Here is a 20,285-nt window from a genome sequence, read left to right as displayed (position 1 = left end):
CAGACTGTGGGTCTGGGAAGGATGATACAGTGTGAGGGCGTGGGGTGCGGGGGTGTGGGGGAGGGGGTGCCTAGAGGCTCCGAGAAGGTGCGTGTGCATGCTGCTGGCTCCAGCCCAGGCCAGGCACCCACCCTCGGGCTGTGCGACCCCCACTCCTTTTCCTGGACCTGCCCGCAGCCCCCAGCGGTCTTTCTCCCCAGACGCAGATGCGCGTGCGCGCAGGATGCGGGGCGCCGGGCGCAGGTTGCGGGGCGCTGCCGGCCCGGCCACCCAGGGCCCCCGAGAGTGACGCGCGGCCGCGGTGCCACAAGGACACGCAGGCCAGACGCGGGGCGCAGGTGGCTCCGAGCGGGGATCTGTGTCCCCCCACCTGCGGGTCGGGCCACCTGCCGGGCCGCCCGCTCCGCCCGCGCCCGCGCCCACCCCGGCGGCGGCCGCGTGTCTAGGGCACCACTTACCCGGTCATGGGCACGGCCGCTCCCGCGGCCTCGGTTCAGGCGGGCGCTGTCTCTGGTCTCTGCGGGCGGGCGGCCCGGAGGGCCACGATCGGCTCCGGGGACCGCAAGGCCCGGGCACGGGGCGGCCTGGCCGGGGGCGCGGGCACGACCCTCCGCGGCGGCCGAAGGCTGCGGCTGAGTGCTCCCCACGCTCTGCACCGGCAGCGGCAGCGGCAGGCGACGCGGCGCGCTTGGCTCCAGCCGCAGCTCTGAGCCCGGAGGGAGGGAGGAGGGAGGGAGCGGGAGGGGGGAGGAGAACGGAGGGAGGAGGGAGCCGGCGTGGGGGGCGGCGCGCGGCTCGGGGGCCGCGGGGCGCAAGCCACGGGACTCCGGAGCTCCGCGCCCAGTGTGCGCCCAGGACGCGCGGGGGTGCCTGCCCTTCTCCGTTTGGCAGTGACCCCTGGAGGGCAGCTGCCAAGGATGGGGGTGGGCACAGCTGGGTACTGGGGGACCTTGGCACCCGGGAGCTCATAGAAAGGGCGCAGAGAGCAGCGGGCTGCCTCTCCTTCTCCGGGGCACCGCCCGGAGTCTGTCTCCTTGACAGTCAAATGGGGCGTGAAGCTCAGTTGCTGACTTGTAATGTGGGGGTCTTTGCTTTTCTCTGGCCCCTGACCCTACCCCGCAGCTTTAGAGGTGTTGGTTATTCTCAGGAAACTACCTGCTAACGGTTGGAAGTTAAGACATCTAAACAGTATTCCGGGAGGGTGGCCAGAGCTTGGGACAGGGTCTCAAAGTCGATGACCCCAAAGGTTATCACACAAACACCATCATACAGGACCCAGGGCGATCCTGCACACAGGTGAACACCCAGAGGCAGACACACAAGAGCACACCTTCACAGACACGTGGAAACAGACACAGACCAAACTCTAGTGAGGAGAAGACCCCCCCCTCCCCATCACCACCATACGGCCAAACGCACGTAGCGACATTTGCAGAGACTCAAGTGTGTGCCCATGGCCACCCAGTGGCCAGGTAGGAGCTGGCCAGCCCTGCCTCTGGTCCTTAAAGCCCCAAGCTGCCCAACCCCAGGGGCAGTCAGTGCCTCCACACCCCGACTGGGAGCAGTGGGCAGAGTGCCACAGAGTGGGGTGGCACAGGATGGGAGCTGAGTGTACGGAAGACAAGTGCCAGGCCCCAGGGAGCATCACTACCCCCGAGCAGGCAGGGACACAAGGCCCAGACACAACCACTAATTCTTTCTTGCCTCGGACAAACAGGGCCCCAGGGTATCCTGAGTGCCAGGCCCAGGCTGGGCGCTGGGGGTGTGGCTGGGACCCTGACACAGGGAGCTGGTGGGCAGAGCTTGAACTCAAGACATGGCACTTGGGGTAAAGGCCGCAGGATACATAAGATGGTGCTGGGAGCTCGGGGAGGAGGTGCCAGGATGGCAGGACCTAAAGGTCACAAAAGCACTGCAGGAAGTCTTCCCCAGGTCAGGGGACAGTCTCACCTTGTCACAGTCTGTCCCTCCTGCAAGAAGTAACTGTTCCGAACAGCTCTTGAGATCTGGTACATTTCAGACGTTCCACGTGGGTGCACACGTGCACACACACACACACACACACACTCTGACACATGCTGACATACATCCTCCTGCATGTGGATACACTCTTACATGATGACATTGTCACACACGCTGACACACACATGGTGACACAAACACGCTCACACACCCTGCCACTCACATACACTGACACACACACAGTGACACACATGCTCCCACATGCTGACGTTCCTACTGGCTCACTCAGAACACATGCACACTTATGCATGCACATTCACACCAAAGCTCACCCATGGTCACAGCCTCACATGTGCACACTTACAATTGCTCAGCCACAATTCCTCATAGCCACACTCACTACCTCACAGGGCTCACTCATACTCACTCACCCACACACACATATGCTGTTATTCTCACACCTTTACCCTCTCATCTCCAATTATTCATGCATAGTCACATACTCGTGCACAATTGTATGCACTCAGTTATTCATACACACACACACACACACACACACTCAGAGCACTCGGGGCTCTTCTTCCCTGGTGTGGATGCCTGGGTCAGGCTTGCACCCCATCACCCATCTCAATGAAAACCCAGCTTGACCACCAGCTCCAGATATGAGCGGGTGCCCCCCAGGGCCCAGATGCAAGGATGGCCAGGACAACCAGGCAGAGAAGACCCCAGGCTGCAGGGGCCATAGCATCTCAAGCTGTGGGCCCTACCTGTTGTGATAAGTGTCCTTTTAAGAGGGAGGCAGGAGTGAGTTTTTGCAGCCCTCCTGATACCCTGATTTTGGACTCCTGCGTTCAGGAACACGAGAGACTTGATCTGTGTTTGAAGCCCCTCTGTGGTCTTTTGTCAAAGTGGTGGCCCTGGGCAGCTCATACCAGCCCTGACCTGGCAGTCCGCACTGGTCCCTTCAGTGCTGGAGCTGCCCAGGCCCTCTGGGGTGGCAGGGGTCCTGTGTCACCCCTGGCAACAACGCTCTGCCCCAGGGGTCTGGCGTGGAACTGCCTTCGCCTCTTCCTGAAAACCCTGCCCTCCTGAGACTGGAGCCCATGGAGGTGGGGCCAGCAATGGATGAACACCCCCCCCAGGTTCTCAGATTGGGGCCCCTCCACCCCTTGGGCCCTTCAGGAGGGGCTGTCACTTTTTGTGCCCTGGCCCCCGCCCTCAGACACCTGGCTGACTGCCCCTTGGACAAGCCCCAACTTGTCTAAATCCCAGTGGTGGATTGAGCTTAGGCTCCAGCTGGGCCTGGCCACAAGCAGAAGGCACCTGACCTGCCAGGAGGACTGGGAAATGTCCCCTGCCCCAGCCCTGGGTCACTCAGGCAGCCCCTTGGTGGCCTCTCTGTTCACGGGACTGCTGGCCCCCAGCAAGCTGCTGCCATGACTTTCACTGCCCTGTGTGTGCATGTGTGTGTGTGTGCCGGCCCCAGCTCACTCTCAGGGTCAGACCCCTCCTGCAAGTCACACCTTCGTGCCCAGAGCTCCCCAGGGGGCCCCATGCCACCCCCCTGCCCCCTCTCCAGCTCTCACCCCGTGTCCAGGCTGTACCCAAGGACAGGCTGGACCCAGTCCAACTCAAGGTCGGCTGGACCCAGTCCCTCCCCCCTCTTTCCCTGAGGGTTACTGTAGCTTTGGAACTGGACTCCCCTCCACCCACCCATCGCTCCCCACCCCAGCTCACAGCTCAGTATCACAGCCCTCTGTACTCGGCAGGCTGTGGACTGCCAGAGATGTGGCCTTAGGCTTTTTTCAAAGGCCGGTCACTCTCCACTTTCGCATTCTTCTTGCTGTCATCTCAGACCTTGCCATTCACCCCGTAGCCGACTGACGCTAAGAGGACTGTTGGTCTTGGACCTGGGGCTCTGGCTATGGAGACCTCCCTTCCAACCGGTCTCCGAACCTGCAGTGGGGAGGTGGGATAGTAGGGTGGCCTGGGTGGTCCCCTGGGTCCCTGAGAGCCACACTCTGGTCATGCCTGTGGGGTGTTGGCACCTCTCATGCAGAGTGACCCACTAGGTCCATGGGCCACATTCCCAGGGGCCCTACCCCAGGGGTCGGCTCTGTGCCTCCCAGCATTATGACACAGGTCCCACTGGGCTTGTCAAGGCACCCATGTCCCCGAGGGAGACAGAGGCGGGGAGGGAAGGAAGGGCAAGGCGGCCGGGAGAGAAGACAGGCATCCATGATTCCCAGCGGGGGTGGCGGGGGGTGCTGAGTTGAAGCCGTGCCCCAGGATCTGGTGCCCCGAGCTCCCACCAGTGAGGGGTCTTGATCGAGGCCCTGACTCCTGGCCCCCAACCAGTGCCCTTGCCCCAAGACTGCCCACCTCAGCAGAGATCACTGGGGCCATGGAACACATGGCCCGGAATAGTGCTATGATGCCGACGAGTGGCATTCTATCGTGGGGCCAGCCACACTGAACAGCACCTCCCGTCCCCCAAAGGAAAAACCTGCTTCCTAATGGGCCCAAGGGGTGGAAGGGCCCCACACTGAGAACCTGGGAAGGGTGGTGTTCATCCATTGCTGGCCCCCAGCTCCGTGGGCTCCAGTCTCAGGAGGGCAGGGCTTTCAGGAAGAGGCAAAGGCAGTTCCACGCCAGACCCCTGGGGCAGAGCGTTGTTGCCAGGGGTGACACAGGGCCCCTGCCACCCCAGAAGGCCCGGGCAGCTCCAGCACTGAAGGGACCCAGTGCAGACTGCCAGGTCAGGGCTGGTACGAGCTGCCCGGGGCCATCAGCATGATAAAAGACCACACAGGGGTTTCAAACAGATCCAGGCTCTCGTGTTCCGTCGGTGGCCCATGGCTGCTCAAGGAAGCCCTGGCTCCCATCGCCCAGTGCCCAGGACACTGGTGCAGGACGAGGGCAGAGACGTCAGGCTGGAGGTAGCCTGCCTCCTGCTTAGCCCGATGGGCTTGCCACCCAAGGGGCATTTCTCCGAGGACTGTTCTCCCTTCGTCCTCTCTAGGGCAGATCTATGTCCCCCGGCTTCACCGGCTGTATCCCCGGTCCTTCCTAGCGAGCCTGAGCCTGCATGCTACGACCTGGGCATGGCTCTGCTGGCATATAGGGGGACCTACTGAGTGGACATGCCGCTGGGAGCCTAGGCCAAGTCAGAACAGGTGGGTGTACATGGCACTGGATCCTGTCCACGTGAGGCCTGAACCTCCTAGGAGTGCGCCCCCTGGTGCTCACATGGGTGTGGCACACGGCTCTGCCTACAGCTGACATCCCATACCGTTCTGAGGCCCCAGACTCCAAGACCAGCTCCCTCTGGTGGTCTGTAGCCAGCTCTGCTTCAGGGGTAGACCGGGAAACAGAGGGGACTAGAAGCGAGGGAAAGGGAGCAGCCTGGGGCCTTCTGCCTGGTTTCCCAGGTCTTCTAGGTCTAGCCTCCAACCTGAGGGTGCTCAGGACCCTTCCTTGAAGGCAGGGAAAGCAGCGAGTAGGCAACCCAAGGCTGGGCATGGGCACAGAGAGGCAGAACCTGGGAGCTAGCCACGGTAGCCCATTGTGGCTCCCCCTTCTGCTGGGTCCCCAGACGCCCTGAGAGGTGGCACACACACAGCCGTATTGCACAGTGTTTCTTTAATTGAAAGACAACAACCAACCTCAGAAGCAGCCCCTCCTCAAGCTGGGTGTGATGGTTTGAAACCCCCACCAGACCAGAGGCCGGAAGGCAAGGGGAGGGGAGAGGAGACTGAGCCATCATGGGGGGAAGGGGGACAGTGAGAAGCGTGATGGGAACTCCAGTGGGACAGACCCTCAGGGTCTGGCTGAGCCCAGGGCTCCTCTCTTGGCTGTGGAGGAGGGGGTGCAGCACCTCCCTATCCGCTGGCCTCTGGAAGGATCACCCAGGCTTCGGGTGAGCCTGGGCAGAGAAGGAGGGCAGCTGTCCCCCACTTCCACCTGCCTGGGTAATGGCTGGGCAGAGCCCAGAGAAACAGAAAGCAGATTTAGCCCAAGGATGTCAGAAACGAGAGGGAGGGATAGACAGAGAGAGCTGAACAAGACTGGTCCAGGGGCCAGGAGACCCAGGACGCTGCCCTGGGGGGCCATGAACTCGCAGAAGGATGGTGGGGGGCTGAGAAGGAAAAAAGGCTGAGGAGGGATGTGTGTCTGGCAGGTGGGGTGGGCTTAGTGGAGTCTCCATCCTTGAGCCCCCCAGAGCCAGGGATCATTTACCTTGGACTGGAGCCTCAGATCATTTCCTTTTGGGGTGAATGGGAAGAAAGCTTGGTTGAGTGGGGGGGTGCCTCTGAATGGATATGATGCAGGTGGGCAGGGGCAGCTCTGAAGTCAAGGGGCATGTGATGGGGGCCAGGCATCACACCCCACCTGCACACTTGGGAGCCAGGTTGGGGGTGTCAAGGGGCCATGAGTGGAGGGTGGGGGTCGAAGGCGGGGCTTGGCTCCCTTGCTTTGCCGCCCCTTCAGGACACGCACCGTGCACCCCAAGAGACCCTTCCCAGGCCGCCACTGCAGCAGCTGCCACAGCCTCTACTTTTTATAGTTGCCAAACTGGATGGCCAGGCGGTCAGTGACGCAGCGAAAGGTGGCCGGCTGCACCTCCCAGTAGGGAACGGGGTTGTTGAAGAGGCTGATGCCGTTGTAGTAGGCCCGCTTGACCCCGAAGCCCACTGGGCAGAAGTCGTTGACGCCCACTTTGGTGATGTTGTTGGTGTGCAGATAGACCACCTGGGGACAGAGAGGCGTGGTTCAAGGCAGCAGGCCCCGTTGCCCCCCAACCCCATCCCTGAGTCGGCCCCACTTGGGGAGCCCAAGCAGCGGGCAGAACCCGCAAGGCTGGTGCCCTCCATGCCAGCCGAGTCCTGCCTGGCCGCCTCAGGGGTTCGTGTGCTGCATCCATACAACCCTTTGAGGGCCTGGAGGTGATTCTTCCATTGTCTGGAGGAGTACAACCGGCTTATGTATGGTTGTCGGGCGGCTGTTGAGCAGTGTTCAGGCACTGGTGTGTGACCAGGTGCTGGGATGGGGGGTTAATGGGGTGGGTGTGAATGGTGCTGTTCATGTGGGAAGGATGCCACCCTGGGTTCACACAGTCCTTGGCCCTTCCTCTGGGTTCCCTGGACTGAGGGTCTCCTCCTCCTCCTAGTCCTCAGGAGCACTTGCCCCCCACCCCCCCAACTCCCCGAAGCCTCTCTCTATGGGACTATAGGGTGGGGAGCGTGAGGACTGTCTGATGGGGTGGGGCGGAGGGATGCGGCCTGGAGGGCTGCAACAGTGCTTTCTAGAGGTGGTGGGATATGGCCACTAGAGGGCACTGCCGCTGTAGGTTGGCAATCCCTTTGCAGGGCTGGGTGATGGATTCATCCCAACTGGACAGCTTGCAAGAATGGCCAATCTTCTGGCATGTAGGCAGAGACTGAGGTCCAGAGCAAGGCCAAAGAAGACTTTTAGAGGACCTTTTGACCCCCTCATCAAGCCACTTCCTGCCCAGATTGTTCCCAAGCCCCTGGGCCTGTGGCACCTTTGTGGGGGTCCCACCCACCCAAGAAGCTCCAATATGTTGGCCACCTGATGCAAAGAGCTGACTCATTTGAAAAGACCCTGATGCTGGGAAAGATTGAAGGCAGGAGGAGAAAGGAACGACAGAGGATGAGACGGTTGAATGGCATCACCCACTCAATGGACATGAGTTTGAGTAAACTCTGGGAGTTGATGAAGGACAGGGAAGCCTGGTGTGTTGTGGTCCATGGGGTCGCAAAGAGTCAGACACTACTGAGCGACTGAACTGAACCGAACTGAACTGAACCCACCCGAGAGACCTTGAGCTCAAGTATCTACGAGGCTGGCTCTGGCACATCCTGCCACTTCGCCACCCCTGTACCCAGCCTCCTCGCTGTCCACAGTGGGGTCCCTACTCTCCCCTTTCGCTTTCTCAGTGCCTTTCCAGATGAGGAGCTGGAGTCACTGGCCAGAGCACACATCTGACCAGCTGCACAGCGAACTCCTGTTCTGCTCCGCAGTGGCTCTGAGCACTGACAGCTAGGGTCTCAGCAGCTGCCCCAGGGACATCGACTGCCCCCTCCCCTTGCTGCGTGTTAGAAAAACCTGGCTCTCACCTGGAGGAGCTTGAGGTCTGGAAGACCAGCTGGCACCCTAGACAGCTTGTTGTTGTCCAAGTGCAGCTCCCGCAGCGTGGGCAGAAAACTCAGGCTCCCGTTCTCAATCATGCGGATCTGGTTGTGGCCCAGGCCCAGCCTGGGAAGGGATAGATGAATAAATGACGATGTGATGGGGTTCATGGGCCACAGTGCACTGGGCAGACTCAGGGCCCCCTGAGACCCCACCTCCACAGCCTACCTGTACAACTTGGAGTAGCGGAGCAGATCCTCTAGCTCGATTGCCTGGATTTTGTTGTGGTCCAGGTGGAGTTCGTTGAGGGTCTCAGGGAGGTCTGCCAGGAAAAAAGGATGCTCTGAGCTGAATCCAGGAGGGGAGACTGTGGGGTGGGGGAGGCCTGGTCCTGTGTGTGTGTATGTGTGTCTGCACGATTTCACTCTTGGTGGAGCAGAGAGCCGAGCTCTGCCCCAGGTGGGGAGAGGGGCGACCAAAGCCCTCCCTGAGTACACTGGGTGGCTCCAGATGGCTCTGGGCTCGCTACCTGTGCTGCCCCCCAAAACGTGGGAAAGAAAGGATGCCTCCCTACCTTTGGGGATGCCAGTGAGCTTGGCCTCGGAGATGCGAAGGTAGTTGAGCTTCAGGCCATCAAACGCTCCCGGTTCAAAGCCGCTGTTCTCCAGGGGGTTCCCACCCATCTCTAGGAGAGAGGCTCTCTCAGCCCTGAAGCCAAGGCTAAGCATCTGTCCCTACATGCTCAGGGCCTGTCGCTTCCTAAGGGGCTCCCACTAAGTACCCGCTCTCCCATCTCCCCCTGAAAGCAGTGCCACTAATTTACTGGACAAGCTGCAAACTCCTTGCTGTTGAACACCACAAACTACCAAGGGCCTTGGGCCTGGCATGGGACCTTGGGGACAAGGGGAGCCCTCCCAGCTTCTCCCACCTGGCCCCTGGCTGGCAGGCTGTGCCAGCTCTATACTTGCCCTTTCATTATGGGCCTGGGTTTCTCTTCACCTTGCCTTGGCAGCTATGGGGTGTGACCCTAGGCAAGCCTCCAGAATGTTCTGTGAGGCCAGCTGGCTTGTCCATGGCACCCGGCTGCTCTGGCGAGCAGAGCCCCTCTCCTTGACCCTCCCCCTTCCCTGTCCACCCTCGCCACCATGGGGGAAGGGTGAGGACCACCACAGGGTGGGCCTGGCTCACCAATGCAGTTCATGTTGCGAAGCCCACTGAACACTCCCTTGGGCACCTTGCGGATGCGGTTGTCATGGATGCGGAGCTCCACCAGGGAGCTGGGCAGGTTGGGAGGGATCTCCACCAGGTGGTTCTTGGAGATGTAGAGCTTCTGCAGCTTCCGCAGGGGGCTGAAGGCCTTCTCGTGGATCTTGGAGATCTTGTTGTTCACGAGGACCAAGGCCTGAGGTGGCACAGAAAGCCTTAGTTCCCCACCTGCCTGCCTTCTCCTCTCTCCTCTTCCCTGCCCCTGAGCTAGTGATTCACATTGTCGGGGCTTCACAGATGCTGGAGCTCCGGCTCAGCCTCCAGGAGATCTACCTCTGCTCATGGGCAAAGTGCAGAGCGGGAGCTGGCACTCAGATCCAGCAAGGCTGCTGCAGCTCATGCCCTGGTTACCCTACTTGCACCCTGGTTGTGATGCAACCTTTCCTTACTGTGTTGCTGGGAGGAGCCAATAAGATGCAAAGGTAACAGTCAACAGAGAGAATTGGGCTGGGTGATCCTGTCCTTTTCTGGTAGCTCTGAGAGGAAAGCGTCTGCTTGCAATATGGGGAGACCTGGGTTCGATCCATGGATGTGGAAGATCTGCTGGAGAAGGAAATGGCCACCCACTCCAGTGCCCTTGCCCGGAAAATCCCATGGATGGAGGAGCCTGGTAGGCTACAGGCCATGGGGTTGCAGAGTTAGGACAAGATAAAAGGAAAGTGAAGTAGCGACTTCAATTTCCTTTTATCTTGTCCTGACATTGCACATATGCCCATGACCCTGAGTGCTCTTGCCACAGCTGCCTCCTAACCTCTCTCAGGACTCCCTGGGTCCCCGGTAACCTCTCACATTGCACAAGTGCATGCCCACACCCATCGGGACCCCACCCCTCCACACACCCACTGGGCTGCAGGCCTGCTGCCTCTTCCCAGCCCCTTGGAAGAGTCAGGGGTGGGCTTACATAGAGGTGCTGGAGGCCTTTGAAGTCATCTTTTCGGAGCTCAGAGATGTCATTATTCTGCAGGTCCAGCAGGGTGGTGTCGGGCGAGATCTCCTTGGGCACAGCTTTCAGACCTGGGGGCCGGCACCGCAGTCAGCAGTGTGAGCCACGGCCATGGCCACAGCCACGGCCACAGCCCCAGAGGGGCGCCCATGCAGACCCACACATGGGGACTCCATGGCTGCAAGTGGGTGCAGCTCCAAGGCCAGGGCTGGACACTCTTCTCCCTCCCCATGTGCTTTCAAGCAGACCCAGGGACACCCTCCCACAGTGAAATCAGGATCCCTGAGCCAGCTCCAGGTCACTCCCTGCCCACCCTCAGCCTTCCACGTCCATCCCCCCAAGACTGACCCAGGTCGGAGCACTGAACGACCCTCAGATGGCAGTGGCAGCCAAAAGGGCACATGGCGCTGTAGGTGGGTGGGAGGGAGTCCAGGTCTGGGATGCCCGAGGTTGTTTCTGCACCCGAAGCTTCCTCATCGTTCAGCATGGGCAGCCCATCGTCCAGGGTGAAGTCCCAGAAGGCTTTTTGCTCAAAGGGCAGGGCCTGGCTCAGGGCCAGCAGGGCTGCAAGAGGCCACAGGGGCCACATGGTGGGCGTGCCTGCAAAGCCAGAATGAGGAGGGGCCATCAGGGGAGGCCAGCCGATGCCTACACCCGGGGGGCTGGGGTTCTGTGTGTGTGCTGGCCTCATGTCTGTCACACCTCCCCTGGGCAGCCAGACCCTAAGCTGGAGTGGCCAGGAGGGAGGTGTGGGTGGGTAGAAGGTCCTGGGCAGAGTAGGGGCGTGGCTGGCTTCCTTCTGCCCTGCTCCGTTTTCAGGCAGGACTTGGCCACCGTGGACTATGCTGTGTCTTTCCAGTTAGTGAGTCTGCATCCCTCCAATGCATGAGCATACACACACATGCATCACCCCCTCCTTGCACAGGACACTGAGTCAGCCTCAGCCTGTGTGTGGGGAGATCAGGGAGGCTAGTGGAGGTGGCGGAGAGGGAAACCCAGCCCTCTGCCCCCACAGACCTTGAAGAATTAAGATTGAAAGATAACCACTGGGGCTGGGGTCAATCCTTTCCTGCCTGAGCCCCCTTTGCAGTGCACCCACGTTTTTCTAAGAAAGTCAAGAGGCCAAGGCACTAGGGTAGGCATGCTGGGCAGAGCTGGGCTAGCCCTGGAGCAAAGCAGAGGAGGGGGCATCCTCCTAGCCCATGTGTGGAATCCCAGAGATGGAGGGAGAACCCTGGCGTCCCCCTCCATCCTTGCTGCTCCCGGGGGGCCTTGGCTTCCTCCTCTGGCCCACGAAGCCTTCCCCTGACCTCTGTCCACGGCCCAGCCCCCTGGAAAGGCCACTGGAAGGGAATAGGCTACTGCCAGGGTGGCGGGCAGGATCAGGCTTGTCTGGAGGCCCCCAGGCTGGGAAGCAGGCTGGGGGTGGGAGTTGGGGGAAAGCTGCTCTGCCCAAGGCTGCCCCTGGTGCCTACATCTGCCTGCCTTCTCCTCCTCCAGCAGAGGCTGCTCCCATCCAGATGGGCTCCTCTAGCAGAAAACCTTGTCCACGAAGAGGCTGCCCCCTCACCTATTTCCTGGGCAAGCCCCAGCCTCATTTTCCCAAGTATGACACAGGGACACACGTGCCTGCCTTGCTTATTACCCAAGCACAGGGTGTCTGGGGTTGCCCCGCGTGCGGACCTCAACCCTACCCCACAGAGGCCCTCACTTGGGGCCCGTCTTGGACAGGGGAGGGGTTCTTTGGGGCTTCAGCAGGATTGGGGTGAGCCCCCCGAGCCTAATGGCTGGCTGCAAAGTGAGGAGAGGCCCCAGGCAGGCCCAGTGGATGTGGGGCTGGGCTGGTGGCCTGGGGGGCTGCTGCCTTGGAGCCCTGCCACCCTCAGGCAGTGGGAGGGCCTGTGGCCACTTGCAGACCTGTGAGCACAACAACTCTGCCCCTGGGGTTCCCATTGATCGCTATCTGGCTGCCCTCTCTCCCGCCCGTCAGAGCTGGTCACGTGACCTGTCCTGGCTCCCACATTTGCAGCAGCTGGGGTGGGCAGTGCGCTTGGTGGGCAGATGCTGGAGGTGGGGGGTGGGTTGCCCAGGCCGGGGGTTCAGCGGCCTCAGCCTCAGAGCCAGCCCCAGAACGCCCCCAGCAGGCCGGCAATCTTCTTGAGCGTGCAGCCCCCACTGATAGACTCAGAAAAGCAGCCTTGACTCTCAGGTCACACAGCAAAGTGAGGGTCCCTCCTGGCTGGGGGAGCCCCTGGCCTTCCTGGCTTCTTCGGGCCTTGAGCGCCCGTGGTCACATTCAAGGTCCCACCAGCCCTATGCTGGTCCCATAGGACTGTGGGAGTCCCCACCCCACCCCACCCCCAGCCCCAAGGGTCTCGGCACAGAGTGGGGGGAAGACCCTGGGTTTGCCTACCTGGACCACAAGTCCCTTTTCCTTCCCACAGGTTCTCAAAGCACAGGTCAATGTAGGGTGGGCCCAGACTTCCCAGGCACGGCTGGACACCCAGGGCTGAGATGAGGAAGTGAAGGGGAGGGTGAAGGCAGAAGGGCGAGACAGAGCAGGAGGCAGAGGAGGCTGCTCCCCCCTCGCCTGGCATCCCTGCCAAAGCTGCTACCTCACAGGGGGAATGAGTCAGGGCTAGAACACCCCTCTGAAGCCTTGGGAGGCTCTGAGATCCACCGTCCACTTGGATGGCTGGGGTGGGGCGGTCCGGCCAGGCCTGGGGAACCGGGAAGGCCTGGGGGCCTCCACAGGGAGCCTCGGCCTGCATCTGGGCCTTCCACATGGAGTGCCCTGGCAGGACTAGCCACCGAGGCCCTGCGTGGGCTCATGGGACCCTCCCTGGGGGCGATAGGAGGCTGCAGAGGAGTCGAACCAGGTTCCAAGGTGCATCTGGGGTCCCCACAAAGAGGCTGAGGTGGGGTGTGGGGTGGAGAAAGGCGGGCTATTTTGGAAACTCACTCTGAGGGAGAGGGAGGCTGAGGTCTTGAAGGCCCCCAGAGCCCTCAGGGCAGAGGACAAGGTTTGGCTGTTTCTCCCCCGCTCCTGGCCGGGCCCAGGCAGTGGGCAGGCTGGCGGGCTTTCTGCCACAGCCCTCCTTTCCCCACAGAGAACTGGCAAGAGACTCAACAGCCAAAACTGTGCAGAGGGGAGGGGGGCTGGCTGGACACCAAGCCTGCCAGAGACCGCAAAAGACACCCCCGGCCCTCAGGGCCAGAAGGAGCCAGGGAGGAGCCTGGAGGAGGCGCCCAGGACCAAAGTTCCATTTGATGGAAGAGAAAATGGATACCTAGAGAAAAGAACCCACCTCAGGCGAGGCCAGACCTCCAGGTTTTCACTATGGACACAGAGGGTGAGAGCCATAGTCGGTCCCCTCAGCCTAGCCAGGCCTCCAGGCCTCAGTTTCCCTTCATCAGCCTCCCCGGGCATGTCCCCGAGGACTTCAGGCAGCCTCGGGCCCCATCAGGGGGTTCTCTGAGCTCAATGAGCTCCACCTCCTCAGAGCAACGGAAAGAAGTGGTGATGGCGGTGAGGCCTCAGGCCGGGCGCCCATGGGTGGGAGTGAGGGCCGCTCCCCCCTAATAGGGCTCTCCTTGTCTGGCCCTCTGAAAGGTTGCGCAGTCCTCTGACTGGGATATCTCCAGGTCCCAGCCAAACAAGACACACTGGCAACCACTGAGAACACGGAAGGGCCATGCCAGGCATTCACGCCAGGCCAAGGGTGGCAGGAGCGGGCCCTGAGGTCTGGCAGGCCCTGGGAACTCACTCACAGATGTGTGGCCCACAGCTGCCAAGTCACAGATGCTGGACTCCTAAGCCCAGTGTCTGGCCCCACCAAGCAACCCGACCTGAACTCAGACATGCATGCCATCTTCCACTCGGCCCTGCTGGTGCCCACTTTTCTGCCCGCTTCCCTCTCAGACTCCAACCCATCGTCCCCTGCACCCTCCAGCTCTAGTCTGCCCTTAGGTGGCACCCAGAGAGAGGGCACGGGTGTCATCCCTGGGTCTTCCTGAAGCTGACATGTGTGCGTGCATGTGAGGATGACTGTGTGAGGGGCTGGTGGCTGCAGTGGGGATTAGGGTGAGCCCTGCCCTGCTTGTGTCTACACCCCAGCCACCCCTGAACCCATCACCGTGGCCTCAGCATGCCTTCCAGCTATGAAGGGAGCAGGCATCCAAGCGTGGCTGGCCAGGGCGGCTCCTTCCTGCTGGGTCCTGTGCCCCTGCAGCCTTCAGGCATAGACTAGACCTGGATGTGGGCGTCAGAGACCCACAGGGAGCCAGCCCATCTGCTGCAAGGAGCTGGCCCCAGGCCAGTGGCTGGTGCTACCCAGGCCAGACCTTTCTCCCCACAGCCTTGAAGACACCCATCACACCCCCATCCTTCTGGGAAATCTCTGGAAGGCTGGAAGGTCTAAGGGCTGACCTTCCGCCATGCCAGGAATCAGGCAGGAGATGAGCCAGGTCACCTGGTCTTTCCGCCCCAGAGCTTTCCTTCTCCTGCTCGCTGGAGAAAGGCGGAGGGAGAGCGAGGGTGCTGTTGCTTCCCAGGGGTGCTACAGGAGGCCCAAGTGATTTCCTAACAGCCTTCCCCAGGGGTAGCAGGAAGTGCTGTCTCTCCCATCACCTCTCCCCGACTCAGGCTGGAGGTGACGCTGATGGAAAACAAGGCTCTGTCCTGTGGGTTTGGAGCCCCCAGGCTTGAATCATGCAGTTTCTGGAAACATGGCATCTCTCAGGCCGCCACCATCAATAGCTCCCCTCGGCCTGTGGGGACAGATGGCCCTGCCCCTCCTGCAGCTGCAGGGAAGTGGCCTGGGAAAGCCATCAGGCGACCCTGGCCTGGAGGGTCCCCCAAGCTTTTAGCTCACAGCAGGCGCCAGACCCCACAGGGAGATGTTCTCAGCCTGGCTCCCAGAACCTGAGGCCCTTGGCTGCCTTGCTCCCTCATGGGGCTGGGGGCTCAGCTTGGGGTGGAGCTTGCCCTCTGCAGCCAGCCTAGGAGGTCTTGCTGGACCTGTGACCTTCAGCCCCTCCCAGGGCTCCCCCTCTGTGCGGTGGGGTGGCCTATAAATCCCTAGGACCACCATCGAGGCCAAGCTGGAACTGAGACTGTGAGAGGATGGAGGTGGCACCCAGCTCCCCAGCTGCCCCTGTCTCTGGAGACAGGGCTCCCAGAGCCAGTCTCCCTCTTCCCTCTCTCTGGCTCCTTCAGGTCCCAGTTTTGTTGCCCAAATCCGTGATCCCTTGGACATTTGGGTTTCTGACTGCTGTGTCCCTTTTGGGCCATCTGATTCTTCTAGAGGCTGCTGATAGGTGAGATGTGGGGGCAGGTTTGCTGTTGCATAGAGCCTGGGACCTCTCCCAGCCCGCTGCCCCATGTCCTGCAGCTCTGCCCTGTGCTGCGGTTTCTGCTGACTTGGGACTTGACACCATGGACCGGGAGAGCTGGGTGTGAGCTGGCTAGGTGGAACCCCAGGAGCCTAAACCCTGAGATTGGATGTGTTACCCAGGGGGGAGTCATCAGAGTCCCTGGCACCTTTGGTGGGCTTGGGATGTCAGAGATCCCAGCCCACCGAGGAGCACAAGCTGGGCTGCTGAGAGGGTGGGGGACAAGCCAAAGAGGGCCGAACTGTGGCTGGCACTCCAAGAGCCTGGGGGAGGGTCCCAGAGGGGGTGAAGGAAGTCCTGGGGGACCCTGGGGCTGACGGCTCCAGGTGCGGGAGGGCTTTCACCCCAAGACCTCTTATCTAGAAGGTTCATCTTTAGATGAACCACAGCCCCAGTGAGCAAGACTAAGCAGACCCCTTCCCCATTCCCCCCCAGGCTGTCTCCCACTGGCTTCCTTGAAGATGGGATTCACCAAAAAGCTTTTGTGCATGATCGAAGTGTGGGTGGACCCAGTACATGAGCAGAGAGGACAGAGGGGATGGGAGGGCACTGTTTGGCCCGGGAACCAGCCAACAGGAGGAGGGTGGAGCTGGCAGGATCCTGTGTGCCCGCCTTCAGGAGCCCACGCCTATCCCCCTTCCCCCAACTGCGGCTCATAGCAGGGAGCCTCAGGAAGGTCACTGTCACCCTCCAGCCCCTCGAGTAGAGCTAAACCCTTGGGCTGGTGTGTCCCATCCCACCAGCAGGGCAGAGAGGCTCAGGGAGGGGTGCCCAGCTCAAGGCAGGGACCGAGATCTCCCACCCTGGGGTAACTGATGAGGACGATTGGGAGGCTGTCATGGTGGGTGTGGGAAGACCTTTTCTAACAATCCAGAGTGTTGGCACATGGGCAAGGAAGGGGGATGCCCAGACATGCCAGCCAAAGGACCAACGGCTCAGTGGCCTAGCAGGTGGAGCTTTGGAGACCCTGGAGCTGGGGCTGGGGTCCTGCCTGGGGACAGGGGGCATGTGCCAGACAGTGCCTGGCCCTATGGGCACTTTGGGCATTGGGCTGTGCCTGCTGTTCATGTGCTCCTGGGTGGCCCTGGGGGCCGGCCACTGTCCCAGGCTATGTCCCAGGCGACCAAGGACAAGTGACCGCTGGGACGGGCCTGTCTCCTTGGGGCTTCTCCAGGGAGTGGGGGAGGGCTGGCGGTGGGTGGCTCTGGGAAGAAGGCTCATGACTGATTCCTCCTCTGGGACTTAACGCTGATACTGGAAGGGACCCTCTGCGGTCCTGAGTGTCTACAGAATATCGCTAAAGAGAGGAGATACTTTCCTGTCTTTTGAACACCCCCTCTGCTCCAGTCCTTCCCCATTCACCCATCTGTGATGAGCCAGGGCCACTGATGGGATTGGGGAGAAATTCAGGCCAAGGCTTGTATGTCATCTTGTGCAATGGTGAGAGGGCTAGCACCCTACATTTCTGGGTCCCTAAAATCAACTGGCAAAGAACTGCCGCCAGACCTGTAGTTTAAGGGACTGGGCCTCGGACTCCTCATCAACACAGTGAGGCCCTTGCTCCAGGGCAGGACATTAAAAGCAATAGGCTGGTTAATGCCTTCTGTGACCTGGGTCTTTGCGACCTGAAGGTGGGCCAGTGGGTGAGCCAGCCAGGGATGTGGGGCGGCCACTCAGCTGTTGGCTACATGGTGACGGGAGCCCTCCCTGATGCCAGCCTCTTTCCACAGCCTGGCCCCTGTGGCTAAGAGACAGCCGTGTGCCTTCCTTTCGATGTGCCTATGGCAGCTGGTCATAGGGCATTCTGCACAAAAGCGCCTCTGTCCAACCACCAGGGTGTGGATTGTATAGGTGGTTGCAGGCGGCCAGGAGGCGCTCACCTGTGTGCACACAAGGGCGGCCATGTGTTATCCCTCCTCGTGCACCCAAGAGACTGGATGCACATTCCAGAGCATCTCCAGCTTCTCTCAATTCCAACCAGTCCCCACAGGGTGGCTGGCCAGGGAGGGGAGTGGGCACAGAAGCAGGAGACCCCAGTGCATGGGACTGGCCACATCGGCAACTTGAGCGGCCCTTAAGAAGACTTCAACTGTGAGAGCAATCTCCCAGGCTTGAGCAAGGTCTGCTCTGTGCCCCACACCAGCACTCTGCCTCAGAGGACCCTGGGCCTTCTGCTCCACCGAGCAGAGCCAACTAAGGAAGCTCTTGCCAACCCATGCCTAGGCCCCAGACCCATCCACAGAATGGTGAGGTGGGGCTCCCATCCCTGAGTCTTCCAGGGCACTCTGCTAGGTTCTTCGGCAGGTCCCTTGGCATGCCAGCCACCTTGGGAGCTTGCTAGGACAGAGGCCTGGGGCCTGGCCGCCTCCCACACTAATCCACACACCCTGCAGTTTACCATAAGCTATCATGATCAACATTTGAGTGCCTCTAACGGCTCCCTGGATGCTATGGGGTCAATAGTCTGGGTTTGTCAGTCAGGAGCCCTGACCCCTGGCCCCAGCTCTGCCCCTGACTGGCTGGGCCACTGTTGGCAGTTTCCTGCCCCTCTCTGGGCCTCTGTTGCCCTCTCTGCAATGGATGGAGTAGGGGGTCCTGTGGGACCAGCTCTGGAGGGCAACCTTGTTAGCACTGTTTGGTTTCAGATCTGGGATGCTCTCTCCATTCTAGAGGTGCCCCCAGGTACCCACGGGGCACGGCCTTTGGGGAACAGAGCACCTAGCCTGGGATCTCTTGAACTTCACCCCTCCCTAAAGGTGCCCATCCTGGAATGATGATGTCCTCGAATTGACCCACAGAGCCCGCTGGGGCCCCAGGCCAAGCCAGCCTGGCTAACACTGCACAGTGGCCTGGGTTTCCTTCTGCACCCCTCTTTGGAGCCTCAATTCAAGGAGGTTCTGGGGACAGAGAGGCCTGAGCCACTCAGGCAGCCCCACTCAGACCCCCCGCCCCCCACCCCCACCCTCCCACCCCCAATCACGGCTCTGTGGACCCACGCCTCACCCAGGAGGAGGTGAACGCAAAACAGTCGCCTGCGAGTAAGCAAGGAATATCTGGGCAGGGTGCCTGGGGCGTGCCTGGGAAACGAAGTCGAGGAGCCCACACCGTGGTCTAGCCCCAGGCCCTGGGGATCACTCCCCAGCACTGAGTTCAGGCCGGAGCCCGAAGGTCTATCCTAACCAGGGGCCAGAGTCAGGCCAGCGAGGGGGTGCAGGGCGCACCTGGGACTTGATGATGTTCTGGGATGGCTGCCAAGGGGCAGAAGCCCAGGGGGATGTGGAGTGTGAAGCAGGGCTGAGCAAGGGGAGAGGGAAGGGGATGGAGAAGGTGCCTGGAGGACCCAGGGAGGAAAAGAGGCCGAGATGGGACTGGGACCAAGGAGGGACCGCAGGGTGGCCATGAAGGGGCACGCTGGGATCCTGCAGCAGGGGGGTGGGGGTGGCGTGGGAATCGGCAAGTAGCCTTGGGGGCGACGGGGTTGGGGCGGGAGATGGCGGTGAGGGGGCCCGCAGGGGCAGGGGTAGGGATGAGGAGGGTGAGTTTGGGGGGGCGCAGGGTCGGGGCATCTGGAGGATGAGACAGCGAGGGCGAGGGCGGTTCCAGGCCAGCTGTAGGAACGGTGGGGGACAGGATGGGGCTTGTGGGGGTGGGGGGCTTACCTGAGGAGGGCAAGCGGTGGGCACGCGTTGGCTGGTGGGCAGCCTGAGGCGTCAGCCAGTCCCCGCGTCCGTCTGTGTGTTGTGTCGTCTGAGAGCAGCTGCTCACTCCTGGGCAGTTCGGGGAGAGAGGGAGAGGGAGGCGGCAGGAGGGAGGGTAAAGGCTGGGCGGGCGGGTAGGCCAACGGGGAGGGGACAGCGGGGAGGGGGCGGGGAGGGAGGGAGAGAGGGAGGGAGGAAGGGAAGGAGGGGGCTGGCTTCCCGGCCCCCCTGGCAGCTTCAAAGGGAGTAATTTTCTTGTAGACGCCTGGGCTAGCTGTGCCCCTCCCCCTTACGCCCCCCACCCCGAGGACGACCCCTCCCACTCCAAGGCCACGACCCCCTGCCCCCCACCCCGGGGAGGCATACTCTCTCACTCAGACAAGGCCCCTTGGCGTCTCCAGGCCAACGACACCGCAGCCTCAGAGATTCAAACTTTCCACCATCCGGATGGGGACACTGAGGCCCAACCAGGGGGGCGGGAGCCGGCTGGCTGGCCGGCGCTTGGCCTGGAAGAGGAAGGCAAGAGGGCAGAAATGGAAGGGGGACAAGGAGGTGGTGGCCTCCAAGTGCTAGTCCAGAGAGGGGCCCCTGGTATCCTGTCCTGAGCCTTCCCAGAACGAACGTGTGGCAGCTGCAGTCTGGGGAGGAGGTGGTTGTCTGGGATCAGGAAGGGAGCCGTGGTGGATTGCTGGAAGGGCTGGATCCACTTCCTGGCCCACTCCAGCCTTTTTGTCCCCATGACCTCAGAATGGGGTTTAGCTGGGAACTGGCAGGGGGCAGCACAGATTCTGGGGGTCCTCCTCCCCGGCTTGCCTGCTCTGAGCTGAGGCTCGCAGAAGCTGATTCAGAGAGGCGGACCCGGCCAGTCA

At 61.4% G+C, this 20,285-nt stretch overlaps 1 protein-coding gene across 1 annotated transcript; it reads right to left on the bottom strand.

Annotated features, from left to right (window-relative positions):
• Positions 1 to 5,587: 5,587 nt before the first annotated feature.
• BGN (biglycan) lies at positions 5,588 to 19,512 on the bottom strand. Its single transcript, XM_040265582.1, has 8 exons — positions 19,378 to 19,512; positions 10,673 to 10,924; positions 10,283 to 10,395; positions 9,304 to 9,517; positions 8,690 to 8,800; positions 8,344 to 8,437; positions 8,103 to 8,241; positions 5,588 to 6,714 (listed from the first exon to the last, which is right to left on the bottom strand). The coding sequence occupies exons 2-8, from the start codon at positions 10,911 to 10,913 to the stop codon at positions 6,517 to 6,519; spliced, it is 1,110 nt and encodes a 369-aa protein (XP_040121516.1). The 5' UTR covers positions 10,914 to 10,924; positions 19,378 to 19,512; the 3' UTR covers positions 5,588 to 6,516.
• Between the last annotated feature and the right edge of the window lie 773 nt (positions 19,513 to 20,285).

This window comes from Oryx dammah, unplaced genomic scaffold (genome assembly GCF_014754425.2).
Source record: "Oryx dammah isolate SB20612 unplaced genomic scaffold, SCBI_Odam_1.1 HiC_scaffold_23, whole genome shotgun sequence".
NCBI classification, from domain to species: domain Eukaryota; kingdom Metazoa; phylum Chordata; class Mammalia; order Artiodactyla; family Bovidae; genus Oryx; species Oryx dammah.
This window is presented reverse-complemented; position numbering and strand designations above follow the sequence as displayed.

What these genes read in the sequence shown, in the direction of transcription:
- BGN (XM_040265582.1), bottom strand. Translation starts at nt 10,913, where the DNA reads ATGTGGCCCCTGTGGCCTCTTGCAGCCCTGCTGGCCCTGAGCCAGGCC. An exon ending in TCGCAACATGAACTGCATTG is followed by an intron (nt 8,801 to 9,303) that starts GTGAGCCAGGCC and finishes CCTCTCTCCTAG; the next exon opens with AGATGGGTGGGAACCCCCTG. An exon ending in CGCTACTCCAAGTTGTACAG is followed by an intron (nt 8,242 to 8,343) that starts GTAGGCTGTGGA and finishes ATCCCTTCCCAG; the next exon opens with GCTGGGCCTGGGCCACAACC.